We start from the raw sequence: 15,607 nt of genomic DNA, 5'->3' as shown, positions 1-15,607 counted from the left end.
GTAATCACACCTGGGCAGCACGCCATGGCCTCTGCTCACCTATGTTTGATTTGGTTCAGATCATGTGTATTAACCATTATTCAGTTGGACCTGTTTACAGGTGCTCAGCCTGTTGCTGTGATTACAGCCGGTGTGTTAATGTTTTCAGAAAGATAAAGTGTGACAGCCAGGCATGAATGTGCTGCTGCCACGTCTCTGCCAACGTATGTCCTGTCCTCAAAACAAAACACACCCACTGCCTGCACACTTCCTGCGCTGATAATGAGGTGATAAAGGTTGCTCTTGTTTTTGTGTTTCACACAGTCTGGCCAAAAAATGCACAACTTTAAAACGTGCGCACACCTCGTTGTTCTTGCCATTTCCCCTCCAGTCATCTCATCATTTCATCCTCGGCTGTGAAAGTGCTTTTCCACTTTTCCCTCTGCTTAACACGGCTCTGTGCATTTCAACTAATAACGGGACAATGTTGGAGCAGAACTGTTCATTGTTTCTGCAGGGAGGGCCTGGTGGCGGTGGATAAGCCAGAATAACAGTTCATGAACATTTTGGACAAGTTAAAGACAGATGGGACAAAGAACAAACAGAGATAATGTGCTGGAAAGACGGAAGGGAAGGAGGGAAGAAAGGGCTACATCCAGGACAGGAGGCAGTGCATCGAGAGGTGTTTCTCATTGCTTGGAAGTGACCTTGTTTGAAGATGTTCAAATGTTCAAACACACACCTGAAATTTTGCTGGAACAGAAGTGTGTCTGTGTGTGTGTGTGTGTGTGTGTGTGTGTGTGTGTGTGTGTGTGTGTGTGTGTGTCACGTTTCTGTGTTTGTGAGCACAAGACGACGTCACAACGAGACGATAAATAAATGCCAGTGAAACCCTTTGAGATTCATCGTTTATATAAACTCTAATAAAGCAGAAAAATACATTAATACTAACTTTTCCAACAATATACATCAACCATTCAAACTTTATACATCCATCTGAAATATTTACACACGCTTACATTCAAAAGGTTCGCTCTGAAGTGAAAGCAAAGCAAATAGCCTAGTGTGTTGCTCAGCTGCGTTTTAAAAACTGTGGCTCTGTTTAAACTCACATCTTAAAATAGATCTCTACCAACATTAGAGATCCTTTTTAAAATTACATCAAACAAGATTCTTTGCTAAATGAAAAATGTCGAAACGTAAACAAAGTTGTGGCCACAGAACAAATAGCTTCTCTTATACAAACAGCTTCATGTCATATATAACTTAAGTGCTCTTACAAATAATTTCAAAATGAAACCAGGATACATTACACTACTAAAATGTGACTGCGTGGCGTTGGTGGGTCGTCAGGGCCCCTGCTGTGTGTCACAGCCGAGGACCTCCAGACGCAGGGCGATGTCATTGATCCAACCCCGCGGGTGGATGCGGAGGTAGCGGCCGAACAGAGGAGGATCAAAAACGGTCAGAGCTTCATCATCTGAGTCGCTGTTTCCTGTGAAGATCTGAGGAAAGAAAAAAATATAGACAAACAGGAAATGAATTGATGAACTAGACTAACAGAAGACTGTGTGTCACTAACACACTTTAATAGGATTCCTTTGGTGGGTTGTCAGCTCCATAACACAGAGTGACTCATCCACCTGTGTAGCAGTAAGGAAACTGTGCGACAGATTAGGCCTTTTGAATCAATGATTCAGTGAAGGAATACGTGAAATGAGTAACAGGGACCTGGATCATTTTAGCAGCATCACTGAGACTGGCCTTCTATTATTGGTAAACTAGGTTGTGTACCTTTTCTCTTTGGGAGCTCTCCTCCAACACACTGCTCCAGGAGTGACCATCATGACTGACGGTAACTGAGAACTCAGTCACCATCATTTGGGTAAACACTGATCGTGCTCCCTGGGTTACGACCCCTGTGATGCGCTTTATTTTCCCCAAATCAACCTGCAGCCACTCGTGAGGGTTGTTGTTCTGGGCAGAAAAGAGCAGAGGAAACATTTTTAGATCTCACAAAGGAAAATGTAAGTGTCAAAGAACAAAGGCAAAAAACAGACCTGCAAACAGGTATACCAGGGTCTGTATTCATTCAGTATATTCACCGTCTCCAAATGACAACTACACGAAGAGCATGTGATTATGAAATAATATGAGCAAAAACACAAAAGCCAGAAGTATAATGCATAAAAGAAAATAAAGGACATCTCATGAAACACAAATAAATAGATACCAGTTTCTGAAGGAGGCAGAAGTAGGCCGAGCAAATGAAAACAAAAAACAGATGTAGGGATGACCAAAGGGAACACCACACCACTTCCTCTCCCACAATATGATTAGGGAACTTATAAACAAGGAAAGTGTTTCTGGCAGTGCATCTTTTTCCACTGACATGATGTGGCCGCACACAGCAAAACAAAATAACATAAACCAACAGTTAATGAGGGGATTTTGTTCCCATTTTAATTCATTTAACCAACATTTATGATCACTTCTAGTTTCAACTGACATGCAAAGAACAGCCCCAACAAACAAAAATGACACAAAGTTAATCACAGCTTTCACATTTTTATACAAGGAAAAGTAAATCAAGGTCATTCTGTTTCCTGGAACACATTTGCAACAAGTTTTCCTGTGCAGACTGATGTTGAGAACTTTGAAAAATGAAGCTACAATTGGCCATCTGTTTAGGCCATTGCAGCCCTTTCAGGTTGCTATTCTAGATAACAGTTGGCACACAGTGGTTGACCTCTGTCCATGGATCACAAGTGCTACTGATTGGCGTGTGAACTTTAATAACAGCTCAACACTTTGACAGAGGGACGATTCACACCTCTACGGCTCAGTGCTGCAAAGAGTGGAAATGTTAAGCTGAGGAGGAGGAGGAGGAGGAACTAAAACAATAATAAGAAAGAAAGAGGAGAGTGAAAGGGGGGTACGTTTTATAATCTCTGGTTCCCATCCCAATGTGAGAGAGCTAACGACTAAGTGTGGTTGGCTAGCTGTTTCCCCCTGCTGTCAGTCTTCATGCTAAGCTAAGCTAAGCTAAGCTAAGCGTCTCATCCGGTTGTAGCTTCATATTCAGCAGAAAGATACGAGAGCGGTGTCAATCTTTTCATCTAACTCTTGGAAGGAAAGTGATCAAGCGTATTTACATGAATGTCAAATTATTCCTTTCAGTTACTCTTTAACTAGTGGTATGAATTACATTAGACAAATAAGACAGCATTTGTGTTATTTGTGTTAACCTTTGGCCTCCAGGCGTTGGCGCTGCCTTCCTGGTGGAGGCGAGCGAGGTCGGGGCTCCAGCTACGCAGCAGAGATGAATAAAACGAGGAAGCACTAAAGCTGGCGTCAGAAATCAGCCTCTTCTGGAGCCCGAGAGGGAGAGAGCAGCCTGGTCACACGCACAAACACACATAAGAGTCACTCTCTGCACCTTCATACAGATCAAAGGAAGTCTGCGATAAATTCTGCTGCTGGTGTAACTCACTGTTGAGATCGCAGCCCAGCAGCTCCAGACGGAGAGCAGGCTTTTGCACAAAGTTTACGGGCTGAATCCTGACGTAGCGAGCCACAAATGGTGGAGAGAAGGGGTTGTTTTTCACCTTGGAGCTGTCCATGTTGCCATAAAATGCCTAAACCAGAGCCATGCAAACAATTCAGTTTAAACTTCAAGGATCATTGAAACTTGCTTGAGATAGGCAACCCATTCCAGTGAACAATGTGTTGCCTTTACTGTATTCATTTTACAATGAAACAGCATGATGTCATGGTTATGCAGCTGCGATTAGAGACCACTAGTGCCTCTTGCTACGTGTAATACTAGTAACAGCAGAAGACAAACTTTGTTCTGCCGGTTTCCTATGTACGTGGTCCAATTCTCTTGGTCCAGGCTGTAGGAGATGCGGAAGATTGCTATGTAGTTGTCCCTCAGCTTGGACCTGACTCCCTGCGTCTCCACACCGTGCAACAGGGTGGGCCTCTGAAGGTCAACCTAATAACACACATTACAGCACGTTTCACTGTGTTTCTGTTTTACATGTGGATATTATAAAAAGAACACTCAATTCAGATCTCGCATTCGCACACATAATATAGCATTGTTATGGAATGGTTAACAGGAGAACGGCTGTATATCTCACTTGTATCCATGACATTTTGTTTCTGCCTATCCAGGCATTGATGTAACCTGACTGCTCCAGCCTCGCCAGCCTCGGCTCCCAGTTACCTGGACACACATATATAATCCAACTCAGCGTGGGTAATTTCCTGGATTTCAGATTTAATAAAGCTACTGGGGTGTTTTCATTTTCAGCACACTTTGTATTTGTGGTAAGCACTTCCTCTCTCTACAAGTATTGACAAATATTGTGGGTCTTACCCTTTTAAATGAAAAACACTGTCTTACCTATGTGATCTGACGCTGTGATCTGGGAATCCTCGATCCTTCCTGATTTCATCCCCAGAGGAAAGACACATCCTGCATGTGAAAATTCCAGCTCAATAGTGCACTTAACACATCTGGACAGTACAGAACTACATATCTGTTTTTACATTTCTGGAAATGATGAAAAGTGTGACTCAGGTTTACTTCAGATATTCAATTTTGCAATAGGGGAAGGCCATGAATTAAAAAGCCCCATAAATTACACAAAATGTGGGGAATGCCACTGACATTATTCATACAATGTGATAAAGTGCACTGACAACATTGTTGGCTTTAAATACAATAAAAGTTCCTTGTGTCTCTTAAACAAGTCTAAATGAACCGGACTATTGGAAAGGTGGAAAATTAGAGCGATGCATTTATCCCGACATTGATGCTATCATGGCAAAAAACCCCACCTATAGTGAATCCACTATTACTGCTCTGTTTAGCTATAAAATTACATTAAAAATATTAATATTATGCAGATATCTTTCAGTCACAGATATGAGCCACTGCGTGTACCTACGTGGATTATAGACCAGTAGTTTAGCCCTCATGCCGGCCAGCTGGTAGTCTCCGATAGTGCACTCCACCAGCCACGTGCCGACTGTGGGGGGTCTCATCTCCACCGTGCCAAACACCCCTGAGTGAAATAGAGCAATGCAACACATGAAATAATAGTCAAGAACAAGGCTTTCAGACTGCGAGTAAGATAATTACTTAAAACAGAGACAATAAAAAGATGGAAGCTAGATTATTTTCTATGATTACATTCTGTAAAAAAAGGAATCATAATACAATGCTCTTAAAGTTGGTCTTTTTGAGTCAATCTGATGACTAAAGTTTAGCCCAAAACATCTGAACATTGCGGCTGTATGGATTGCAGTAATTTACTGTACAGGGCATTGGAAAATGTTGGCTCCCTATAAGTGAAACTCAAATCTGCAAATGCAGGGGTAAACATCTGTTCATGTTTTTATGCAACACATGAACAGAGAGTTTGCATGATCGAAGTGTAATGTGTCGCTTTATATGTGTGTGTCTGTGTTTACCAGGAAAGAGGTTGTAGATCCCCATACGGTGTTCCTTTTCGGTGTGCACAGTGAAAGGTAAACCATGGAAGTGCACAGCGTGGTACTCTCCATCGCTTCCAACATTCAGCAGGTGCCACCTGACGAGCTGGTGCTGGGCGACCAACAGACCAGGAAGTGTCTCTGCCACATAACCGTTTATTGCTAAGGAAAAACGCAGGCATTATTTCTGAGATTACATTTTTGAGTTTGAGATTAGAGTACGCTCATTACAACATGACGCCAACAATCAACCATTTTTCTCCACCTGCAAACTTATTGCTGGTGTGGTACCAGGGGTCCTCAGTGTTGGCCTGACAGGGTGGAGCACAGTGCTGCCGCAGGCTCTCCTCCATGTACCAGCTTTTAGTTTCATCAAAGGTGTGGAAGAGGAGGGCGAACTCTTGGACGTCTGGCTGCGTGTTCTGACGTGTCTGGAGAATACCGGACTTACAGATCACCAGTGGACCAATCAGACCTGAATGAAGGTCCTTCTCCTGGAACATAGAACAGAAATACTTAATACTTGTAATGTTCTTCTTGTCATGTAAATGTAGCGCAAAACTATTAGCATTAATAATTAAAAAAGAGGATTTTTTTGTGATTGCCATTTGATTTCCGCGCAAGGAAATACATTTTGGATAAGAATTTATACAAATTAATACAGACATACAGTAAACTCTGTATATCTATGGAAGATAAAATGGGAACAGGCTTAAGGTAAAGGCCTATCCAGACCTTATCCACAGTGGAGTAGTAAGCCCCAGTCTTGCAGTCAAATTCAGTGTCGGTTGGTCCTTGTTTCCTGGTTACTCTCCAGGTATATTTCCGTGCCTCCCCAGGGGCCACAGGCTCTCCTGGGACCCCGGATGGAACAGAGGAGGCATGGGTTTGGTCGATGCCGGCCCCCTGGCTGCGGTCATAGACCCCCTGAAGGTGAAAGGAGTAAGGCCTGGATGCCTTGTTCTTGAAGACCACCTTGAATAAGACACATTCACCAATAAAACGTTAGGATTATTTACTAAATCATTAAAAATTATTTTATTTTGCTCAATAACAATATCACTCACAGTGAGGACATCATTAATCTCAGCTCTGATGAAAGGTCCCATGATTCCCAGGTGTTCGTGGGGCTCTCCTCTGCTTACAGGAACTAGGAAGTCTTCATTGCTGTAGGCCCGATACACCGCCTTCTTATACTCTGGCAGGAACTTCCTCATCCCTCGACGCATCTCTCTAAAAAGAAGAGTTGAATCAATACTGCTGCTTTACACATTGGGATTAGAATGGATTTCAAAAATTGGATTTTATTTGATTCATGTTAAATAATAACATAATAAAGAAATTATCCAAAGCATCACCTAGTTCCAACAAACACAGATTAAATGAGGTAAGGCTCCTGACACCACAAAAGAAAAATGTTGGATACAAAATTTGAGATAAAATTGCTATTTCAATCACCAGCGCAAAATGTGGCGCCAAAGGAAATGCAATGCTCATTCCTAAATCAACAGGGTATTAGCATGCTAACGAACCAACATTAGCATGGTAGCATGCTTAAAGTTAGCATGCTAACTGAATAACCATTGCATGTGATCATGTTGATGTTTAGCTTTTTATCATGCTAGCATGCCAACATTAGTATATTAAGATCCCCAAAGTTAAAAATGAGACATCCTAACATTTAGCATTTTAGTTTATTAAGGACAGAAGGAGAGAAAAAAACAACAAAGAAATAGACTGATAAAACTCATGACCGTGCATTTGGTGTGGAGCTTGAGCTGGGAGACAATTCAATAAGCATAAAACCACAAATTGTGTAATTTTTGTTTATGTACAGATTAAAGGAACAGAAAAAAACATGTTAAGCATGTTAGCGAGCTTTAGAGATGCAGGTATGCACATTTAAACATTTTCCACAAAACAATCCCTTTAACTGTCCTGCACAGATACCTGGATGAAATATTATTCCTACCTGGGTTTGATGAACTGTTGTGGTTTTCTGATGCCGTAGTCCCAGCTGATCTCCTCAGCAGCAATGTAGTAGACTTTGTCATAGCTGGTCTTTCCGGAGCGCAGGTCCATGTAATCCAAAGCAAGTATATCTGATGTGCCGTTCACCTATGATCAAATTTAGCATTTGCTGCGGTTGAGGGGGATGCGTTTCGATTTGTGACAGTAGGCAACATATGGAATATATATATATATATATATATATATATATATATACTTAATGAATGTACATAAGACATACACACAGAAAATCAGAAAATAGTACCTCTTGTTCGTAGTCATCATACTCGAGGAACAGATCAATTCCTGTTGTGACGTTGTTATCAACAGTGTGGTTGTATTCCAAATCCGGCAGCTCTGCTGTAAGTCGTTCAGGTTCAGACCGGATGTGGTTTTGCGGGACTATGTTTTGATCCATCTCTTCTGAATTGCTTAGCTCTACAGTTGAGCCCCTCTCATTCAGCTGTGGATTGCTGTCAAGTAAGATCTCGTTGCTCTCTTCGAGCTCTCCATTTGTCCCATTATTCACACTTGATGCTTTATGCCTTTCTTCAGCTTTTACCTCGGCACCAGCCTCAGTCCTATCTTCCACAGCTTCTTCTACAATCTCTAGCTCAGGTCCTCCATCTTCTGAGGCTCCAGAACTGATATCTACATCTGTCCAGTTGCCGTCTGCTTGTCTCCTGTGTCTGCCACCTCCCTCTCCTCCAGGTTCAGTCCCATTCGGAGATACTGTCCACTCCCCATCTCTCTCTATTTCCTCCAAGATATCCTGTGGGATTCCTCCCTCTCCTTCCGGTGATGTTTCAGTCACATCCTTCAGCTGAGATGCTGGATGTTGTTCACCCCCAGTCCCCTCAGTTTTATCACAAGTGACATTTTGACTGGAAGTGTTGTTTCCTGATTGAGAATTGTTATTAGCGAGGGGTTTCTTACACCCTGGAACCAACGCTGTGCGATTTTTAGGTCTTCTGCCCCTCGGCTGTAGATTTAGCTGATCGATATAGTCAGACAAATCGTCTTCAATCCCGTCACGATCAACTCGGTCTCCATCGTCGCTTTGACGTACGCTGTAGCGGATGCTCATCCCCTTGCTCTTGAGGCTGCCATCGTAGGCACTGATCTCCCACTCACCTGGGAGAAGACAATTTATGAATCAAGAGCGACACACAATCCGGGAAGCATGACGCATCAAAACACCTGCGGCCTATATAAGCCCACATATCAGCAGTATCCTGACGCGTTGATGTGCATCAATAAGTCAAGATCTGCACCTGTCTTATTTCTCAGCATCGAGGAATGTCAGTGCTTCAGGAAAGCAGCATTTTTATGTCTCAGCTACTGAACCCTGGCTACTTCATCGGACTGTAAGACACATCTTATGTGTACAATATATATTTGGTTATAGTGTCTTGGAAATTAATCTGATTATGCTCTTTGTTTTTGTAAGTTTGTTGTAGAAAAATAAGACAAACAGAAATTTGAAAGCTACCGAGGTCGCCATGAGATCCATGTGGCAGTAATAGATGAACTCCTTTAGTTAGTGAGTTATAACTGTACTTGACAGTTGTAATGTGTGAACTGTTATGTTATTACAAAAAGGTTTTCACTACATCTGAATTGCGTTTTCCATGAAACAGACAAATTCTCTTAGGTACAAAAATCTGTTTGGATAAACCTACTTGATTTGGGAACGCTCTAAAATTTGAAGCTAGCACCTGTTAGCAACTGCAGTCAAGCCATAGAAACATATCTGCAGTACATTACTGCACCTACAGTAAATTCAGCACAGCTTACCTTCCAAAGGCACAACTAGCCAAAACATCCAGCTAAAAGATACTTATGTTATGGTGACCGTCAGTATTATAAATCCCAAGTATTAAATTCTTGAGTTACTTAAAATTTGGTTACACCCACCAGCATTATCTAACAAATAAGACGTCAGTCTCACCCATCAGCACGGTTTCCATTGGAACGGTTATGCCAGTCATGGGGAAGAGGGTGAGGACGGACTGGTAGAGGCCTTGGTACTGAAAGAGGTTTCCAGTGAAGTAAACAGACAGGAAGTCACTCTGGGTGCCCACATTGGCCACATGCCAGAAGGCAACATCAGTTTGAGACACCACAAATTGTCGCCCGCCGAACATGTCGCCATTTATACCTGGAGTTAAAAGGAAATTAAGACTTATTAAATTGATGGTGCGATGGCTCAATGTGTAATGGGTTGATCACACGAATAACAACAATCAAATAATACAAATACGAACAAAACAAAATACAGTAATGCCTGTTTGTGTGGACATAGAGAATGAATAGAGAGAATCAAGCAGCTATAATAAATATTTTCAAAATAATGTATCAAATGACACTGTGAATTATCTTACTGTAAATGACATTAGATCTGTAGAAGTCAGGGTCTGTGATGTTCCAGGAGGTTTGGCTGGACTTCTGCATGTTTTCGTTGAAGTACCAACTTCTGTTCTCATCAAACACGGCAAATATCAGGCTCCACTCTTTGTCTGGGCCCAACTGCATACAGCAGTAGATTCAGTGAAAAAGACAGAGGGTGTTATATTACATTAGTGCAGGTGAGAGAGAACACAGCAGGACTTTTTCAAATAATCCATTCAACATTGTTGAGCATGTTTATTATTGTTATAGAGACGTTCTTCTCACCAGACGTCCTCTGGTGTCCATGGTGTTGTATTTGCAGATGAGCAGGGTGCCCACCAGCCCGGAGGCCAAGTCCCTCTCTTGGGAGATGGTGCTCTGATACAGCTGGGTCAGACACTGGGGGTCTCCCTCCAAGGGTCCATCATCTAATGTTAGCCTCCAAACGTAGCTAAACGTCCCGTTGGGCGGCACTCCCATGGAGCGCAAGTCCTTCTCTGCAGCTGTTTTAATGTGATGAGATAGATGAAACAGAAAATAAAATGAGAAAAAGACCACTAAAGACAAGTAGGAAAACATATTACACTGAAAACTTTATACATGCCAAAATTACAGATCTTTAGTATATTTGCAAGCTCCTTGCCTTGTCCTTGCTTAAGCTTACCATTTGCGGATCTATGCAGTGGAACGATCTTGGTAAGGCCATTGGGGTAGATGTTAAAAGGGCGACTGGCCAGGTTTCTGAGAGTGATCTGGAGACACAGTTCAAACCAATGGAAGATCATTAGAAAGCCAAAAAAAAGAGCGCTACATATATGCTTTTGTTTTTCTATGATTGACAACTAATGATTTTTTTTTTTTGTAGCTCATATTTGATCATGCACAAAAGGCCAAATTGAATGTTTTTTGTCGTCACTCACAAAGATTTGATCGTTGATTTTTCCTTTCAGAAGTGGACCCAGCAGTGTCGGGGCAGGGTCCTTCCTCTGAGTGAAAGATCCATCTGTGTATTCCACATACACAGCCTTTGTATACTTGTAGTCCAGGTGATGGGGAGATGCAACCAAATATCTTGACTGCAACTCACTGATGAGTCAAAGACGATAGAGAAAAGACAATCAATTCAAATCAACTTTCAATCTTTCTTATTCTTCTTCCTTCCATCTTTCCTACCTATCTGTGGGTTTGAGATGAAGGGTGTAGTCCCAGGTAACCTCTTCAATGGCGATGTAATGCTTCCAGGTCCTAGGTGGCTGTCGTCCGCTGGCTCTTGCTTGCACTTGTGGCTTCTTAGGCTGAAAGCTTATGGTGTTGAACATATCCTCGCCATCGTCATTGTAGTCATCGCTGATATCCTCGTGTTTGACGTTACGCAGGTCGGGTCCCGGCAGAATCACAGGGTCAGGGCATTTCTCCACCGTGAAGAAGGCGTTCATGCCGTCTGAGCAGTAGCACACAACAAGAGTTATCATTTAAATAGAGGAGGTGAAGTACATTTAATTTGAGTGACAGATTGTCCTAAGTCCAGGAGACTTATCTGGTCTTTCTTACCGTGACGGTGAGCATGTATCTGACAGCTCATAAGGAAGCGGCCTAAAGTAGCAGGTCTCATTTCTGCAGTGATGAATGTCATAGGCGTCAGATCAACGGTGACTTTGCGATGGGTCAACACCTAAACAAAAACAATACAAGTGTCAATGTTAGAGGGAGGCCTGAAAGGACGCACTGTCATATTGCCGACATGGCGAATTTCTAGCCAGATTTAGAGACTTTTGGAGCTAGTGCTGCTATAACTACTTAAACTGGAAAAGAGTTGGCAACACTGATACTTTCAAAATCTAGCATACTCGTGCTGGTTTGATTGATTGGAATTTAGATTTTTGGAGTTTAGGAAATATCTCCTTTACTCTTTAAAATGTGTGAGTGTTTTATGTGAAGACTTGAATTACCTGCAAAGTGTGATCCTGAAACTGAATGGAGTGGATTTCTGGAGCTGTGCCCATCCCAATCAGATGCCAGAACACATGTTTACGGCCCTGACACATGGTCAAACCTACACACAAACAGAGAGAAATAGAGATAGATAGAATTAGCCACATACAGCACAGCCACTGAGCACAGTGTTAGCAACACTTAACATTACCACACGACTTCATGGAACAGACTCCCTGTCTACAGCCGGTCTGGTTCATTACCGGGTAACGTAGAGTTGACATATCCATTGATGGTGTGGTATTCCTTTCTGCCGATGCTTTTCTTGAACTTCTCTCTGCTCTTCCTCTCTCCTATCTCTCCATACCAGCTCTTGGTCTCATCAAACACTGCAAACAGCAGGACAAACGCAGGGTTTCTCCTCTGGCCATCATCTGTGAAGGCACCTGGAAAAAACAAAACACACACATACACAAAATACATGTGATTCAAGATGTGATACTATGCTTGCAATGCTACGGAGCAATTTAAAATACAGGAGTGTCTTCATCTTATTATCTAATATTCCTTTTCCTATACATTTTTGTTTACTTTTCGATACATTCGGATAAATCCGTGCTCATTGCGAGCCTCTCTATCCAGTGCAGGAATGACAATGTTGATCTGTTGGTCGATTGGTCCACCACTTTGTTCTTGACTGAAACATCCCAACAGGTATTGGAGGGATTGCCGTATTTAGGTGACTACTGGGGGAATTTAAATGACTGATTCCCTCACTTTTCCTTCAAATTTGTAGTTTTGAATTAAATGTCTCAGCAAATACAGAATGTATACGATTGATTTTTTTAAAATCTTTTTTTAAATTACTTTCTGACACTAATGTGTGAGCTTTAAAGAATAATAAATTACATAAAGACACAAGACATGACGAGAGGTAATGCATGTTTGTAGGTGTGATTAGATGCTGTGTCTGTAGCCTTTGCCCGACCGACACACTGACTTGTTTTGCAGATGAGCAAGGCACCGATGAGTCCTGAGTTTAAATCTCGGACCACATCCACCTGGGATGAGTAGGAGTAGGTGAGGCACTCTGGGTCACTGGTAGTGGGACCGTCTTTAGGGCTGATGTCCCACACGTACTCATAGTAGCCTCCAGGAGAGACGGCATCATCCTCCTTCTCATGGCCTGTTGTGGAGTCATCATAGCCGGCTCCTGGAAACAAAGACGCAGCATGACTCCTCTGAATTTATTCAGCAGTAGAGGAGGGTCAAAGCAGGAAAATGGGTGGCACAAGAATGCAAGTAACCCGGTCTAATCTTTATACTATACGGGACAAAAAAAATAATCCTATAATGACATTGCAGGAACACAACAAATAAATAACGGAACATAACGTTAGGAAAATTATGTTTGGGAACTTTCCCTATAAAAACCATACTGTCAGGAATAAAAGTGAAGGTAACACTGCTGTAAAAACATATCAAGAGGAATCAATGACTCAAGATAATTTGCAGTAATGACTTATATCTCTCTCTCACACACTCTCTCACACACACACACACACACACACACACACACACACACACACACACACACACACACACACACATTCCTAGATGTGACAGGTGCAGCCTTTGAGATTATGATAAACTCCATTATAAGAATCTACCCTGTGACAGGAAGACCTGAGCTATTTACAAGAACTGGCTGCTTTGGATCTACAACAGCATTAGGACATTTGCCAATGGCTTCTGTGAAGGGTATTAACCTTCAAAAGCTTCTCTGATCAGGGATTATTAATTATTCCCTTTGAAGTTGGGTATTGTAATTCAAAGGCACCTAAAATTCCTCATCAGCCTGTAAGACTGGCCATTTGGCTCAAACATGCAGCAAGAAATTTGCACTCACAAGATAATGATAACCGTTGCTCGCTGTAACCTATAATCTCTTAATGAAGTCACACTGTTTGCCTCTGATATCATTCTGGTTAATAGCAATTTTACGTTTACATCATTGCCTTTTCTGTGGAAATAAAAAGCATGTGAGTAAGAAGATAATTTTTTCCTGAAAGCCGTAAAAGTAGGTTTGGACCAGTAAGTGTTTTGTCATTGACTCATGGCAAAACTCTTACTAAGCTGTAACATGGACTTCACATTAAAACAGTGATTACGAGTCAAAATGCTGAGTCAATAAATGAAGTATGCTGCTGACTAATGTTAAGCTTGTGCATGAGAGAAAGTAAAAAAGTTCATAGGATGACATCAGATTTAGTTTCCTACCTTCAGACTGTTTCCAGTAGGTGATCCCCACAGGGCTGATACTGTAGGATTGAGAGGCCAGGTTTTTAAAGTGGATCAGCACCGTGTCACCAGCCTGGGCAACAATCACTGGGCCTTGAATACCTGCAACCAAAGGACACAACATTCTTTTAAAGAAGTCATACATATGACCTCCTACTTCAAGACAAAAGGTACTCGCTCTGAAACAGAACTGACAACTGTTACGTTTCGTTCTTTGTGTTGAAAACTCAGGCAAACGCTATACTTGTCCACAACATCAGAATTCAAATCACATTCTTGACTGTTTCACTACTGAATTTGACTTTTTACTTCCCGTTTTAAGTTCTGGACATTATTTAGTTCGTTTTAGTTATTAAATTAATAGAGCAGTAAGCTATTAACCATTAATGGAAAGTATGATTAACTAACAGAAACCTAAAGACATATTTGATTGAGAAGATTTTAAAAGAGACCTACCTGTCCATGCTTGCCTTGGTTTGGGGACAGTGTATGTAGAATCGGTATACTCTCTGTAAACTGCCTTGACGTATTTTTGAGGAATATCTCTGAATCTCCTTTTAGAAAAAAATAAAATAAAATCAATCAAATAATAATAAAATAAACACGTATAAACAGCCCTCTAAAGATTGTTCCCATCTTTATTAATTGTAAATGTGATACTTTCTAAAACATGAGCTTGTATTGGAAGCACGCGAGCCTAATTGTACTAAACTTAATTTTCTATATTTTTCTATTCTACTAAGCCAGCGTTTGGAAACTGTCTGAGGTCTAAAGTGACATATCAGAGTGGGTAGTTTGAATTAAACAGAGAAATATTCACCTTTGTTCGGACGCTGGGTCAGCATTGTCCAGGTAGACGTAGTCCCAGCCGATTTCTATAGCTGCTATGTAATACGCTCTTACAGCAGCGGACTGTTGCGCTCCTCCGGCGGAGGAGCAGAGCAGCAGCAGAAGTGTTGCGGCTCTCATCGCGGTCAGCTCCATGTCCATGGTCAAACACTGCACCGGCTCTGCTGCTTCTCCTGTGGGCTGAAACATTTAAAGGAGGGGAGGGGGGGGGGGGGGGGTGGCTGAAATTGCACGTGGGGGCGTGTGTGGTGGTTGAAATGCGCACGCTCTGCTATGATAAGATCAGGTTAAGTTGTATTGTCCAGTGGGAAAAATGTGTCTTGGACACACCGTGCTGCTGTACATTGGATTCGTAAAATACAGTAAACTCAAAGTACAAATACCTACAATGATGCCCCATCGAGTAACCTAATATAAATATTAATAACACATATTGGGTTGCCAAGTTGTGAAAAGTTCCTTTGTCAGGTGCTCCAGCATGACACTGGCTGATCAAAATCCATTTAGCAACTTATCATTTACCTATAACTGCATCGCTTATTTGAAAGTGAGAAACGACGGACTATTGTTCTAACTGATGGATTGCAAACATTTATACATTTTTATTTCCCCGTTAAAGTGTGTTTTTGGGGGGAGATTT

General features: G+C 41.8%; 1 protein-coding gene across 1 annotated transcript; it reads right to left on the bottom strand.

Moving 5' to 3' along the window:
• Positions 1–873: 873 nt before the first annotated feature.
• On the bottom strand, positions 874–15,114 carry f8 (coagulation factor VIII, procoagulant component). Its single transcript, XM_068714918.1, has 27 exons — positions 14,939–15,114; positions 14,575–14,672; positions 14,098–14,220; positions 12,818–13,030; positions 12,081–12,263; positions 11,835–11,938; positions 11,437–11,557; positions 11,059–11,326; positions 10,806–10,971; positions 10,550–10,637; positions 10,171–10,388; positions 9,879–10,023; positions 9,446–9,655; positions 7,760–8,628; positions 7,457–7,602; positions 6,552–6,717; positions 6,220–6,459; positions 5,750–5,978; positions 5,464–5,646; positions 4,938–5,054; positions 4,391–4,462; positions 4,125–4,210; positions 3,827–3,976; positions 3,473–3,617; positions 3,228–3,376; positions 1,774–1,956; positions 874–1,484 (listed from the first exon to the last, which is right to left on the bottom strand). The coding sequence occupies exons 1-27, from the start codon at positions 15,106–15,108 to the stop codon at positions 1,329–1,331; spliced, it is 4,998 nt and encodes a 1,665-aa protein (XP_068571019.1). The 5' UTR covers positions 15,109–15,114; the 3' UTR covers positions 874–1,328.
• Positions 15,115–15,607: the final 493 nt, after the last annotated feature.

Source organism: Cebidichthys violaceus, unplaced genomic scaffold, assembly GCF_023349555.1.
Source record: "Cebidichthys violaceus isolate CVI_PGR_0920_01 unplaced genomic scaffold, fCebVio1.0.p SCAF_2, whole genome shotgun sequence".
Classification (NCBI taxonomy): domain Eukaryota; kingdom Metazoa; phylum Chordata; class Actinopteri; order Perciformes; family Stichaeidae; genus Cebidichthys; species Cebidichthys violaceus.
This window is presented reverse-complemented; position numbering and strand designations above follow the sequence as displayed.

Coding starts and splice junctions, on each gene's coding strand:
- f8 (XM_068714918.1), bottom strand. CDS start 15,108: ATGGACATGGAGCTGACCGCGATGAGAGCCGCAACACTTCTGCTGCTG. Junction 5,647..5,749: donor CACCAGCAATAAGTTTGCAG/GTGGAGAAAAAT, acceptor GTTTTTCCTTAG/CAATAAACGGTTATGTGGCA. Junction 5,055..5,463: donor GATCTACAACCTCTTTCCTG/GTAAACACAGAC, acceptor TATTTCACTCAG/GGGTGTTTGGCACGGTGGAG.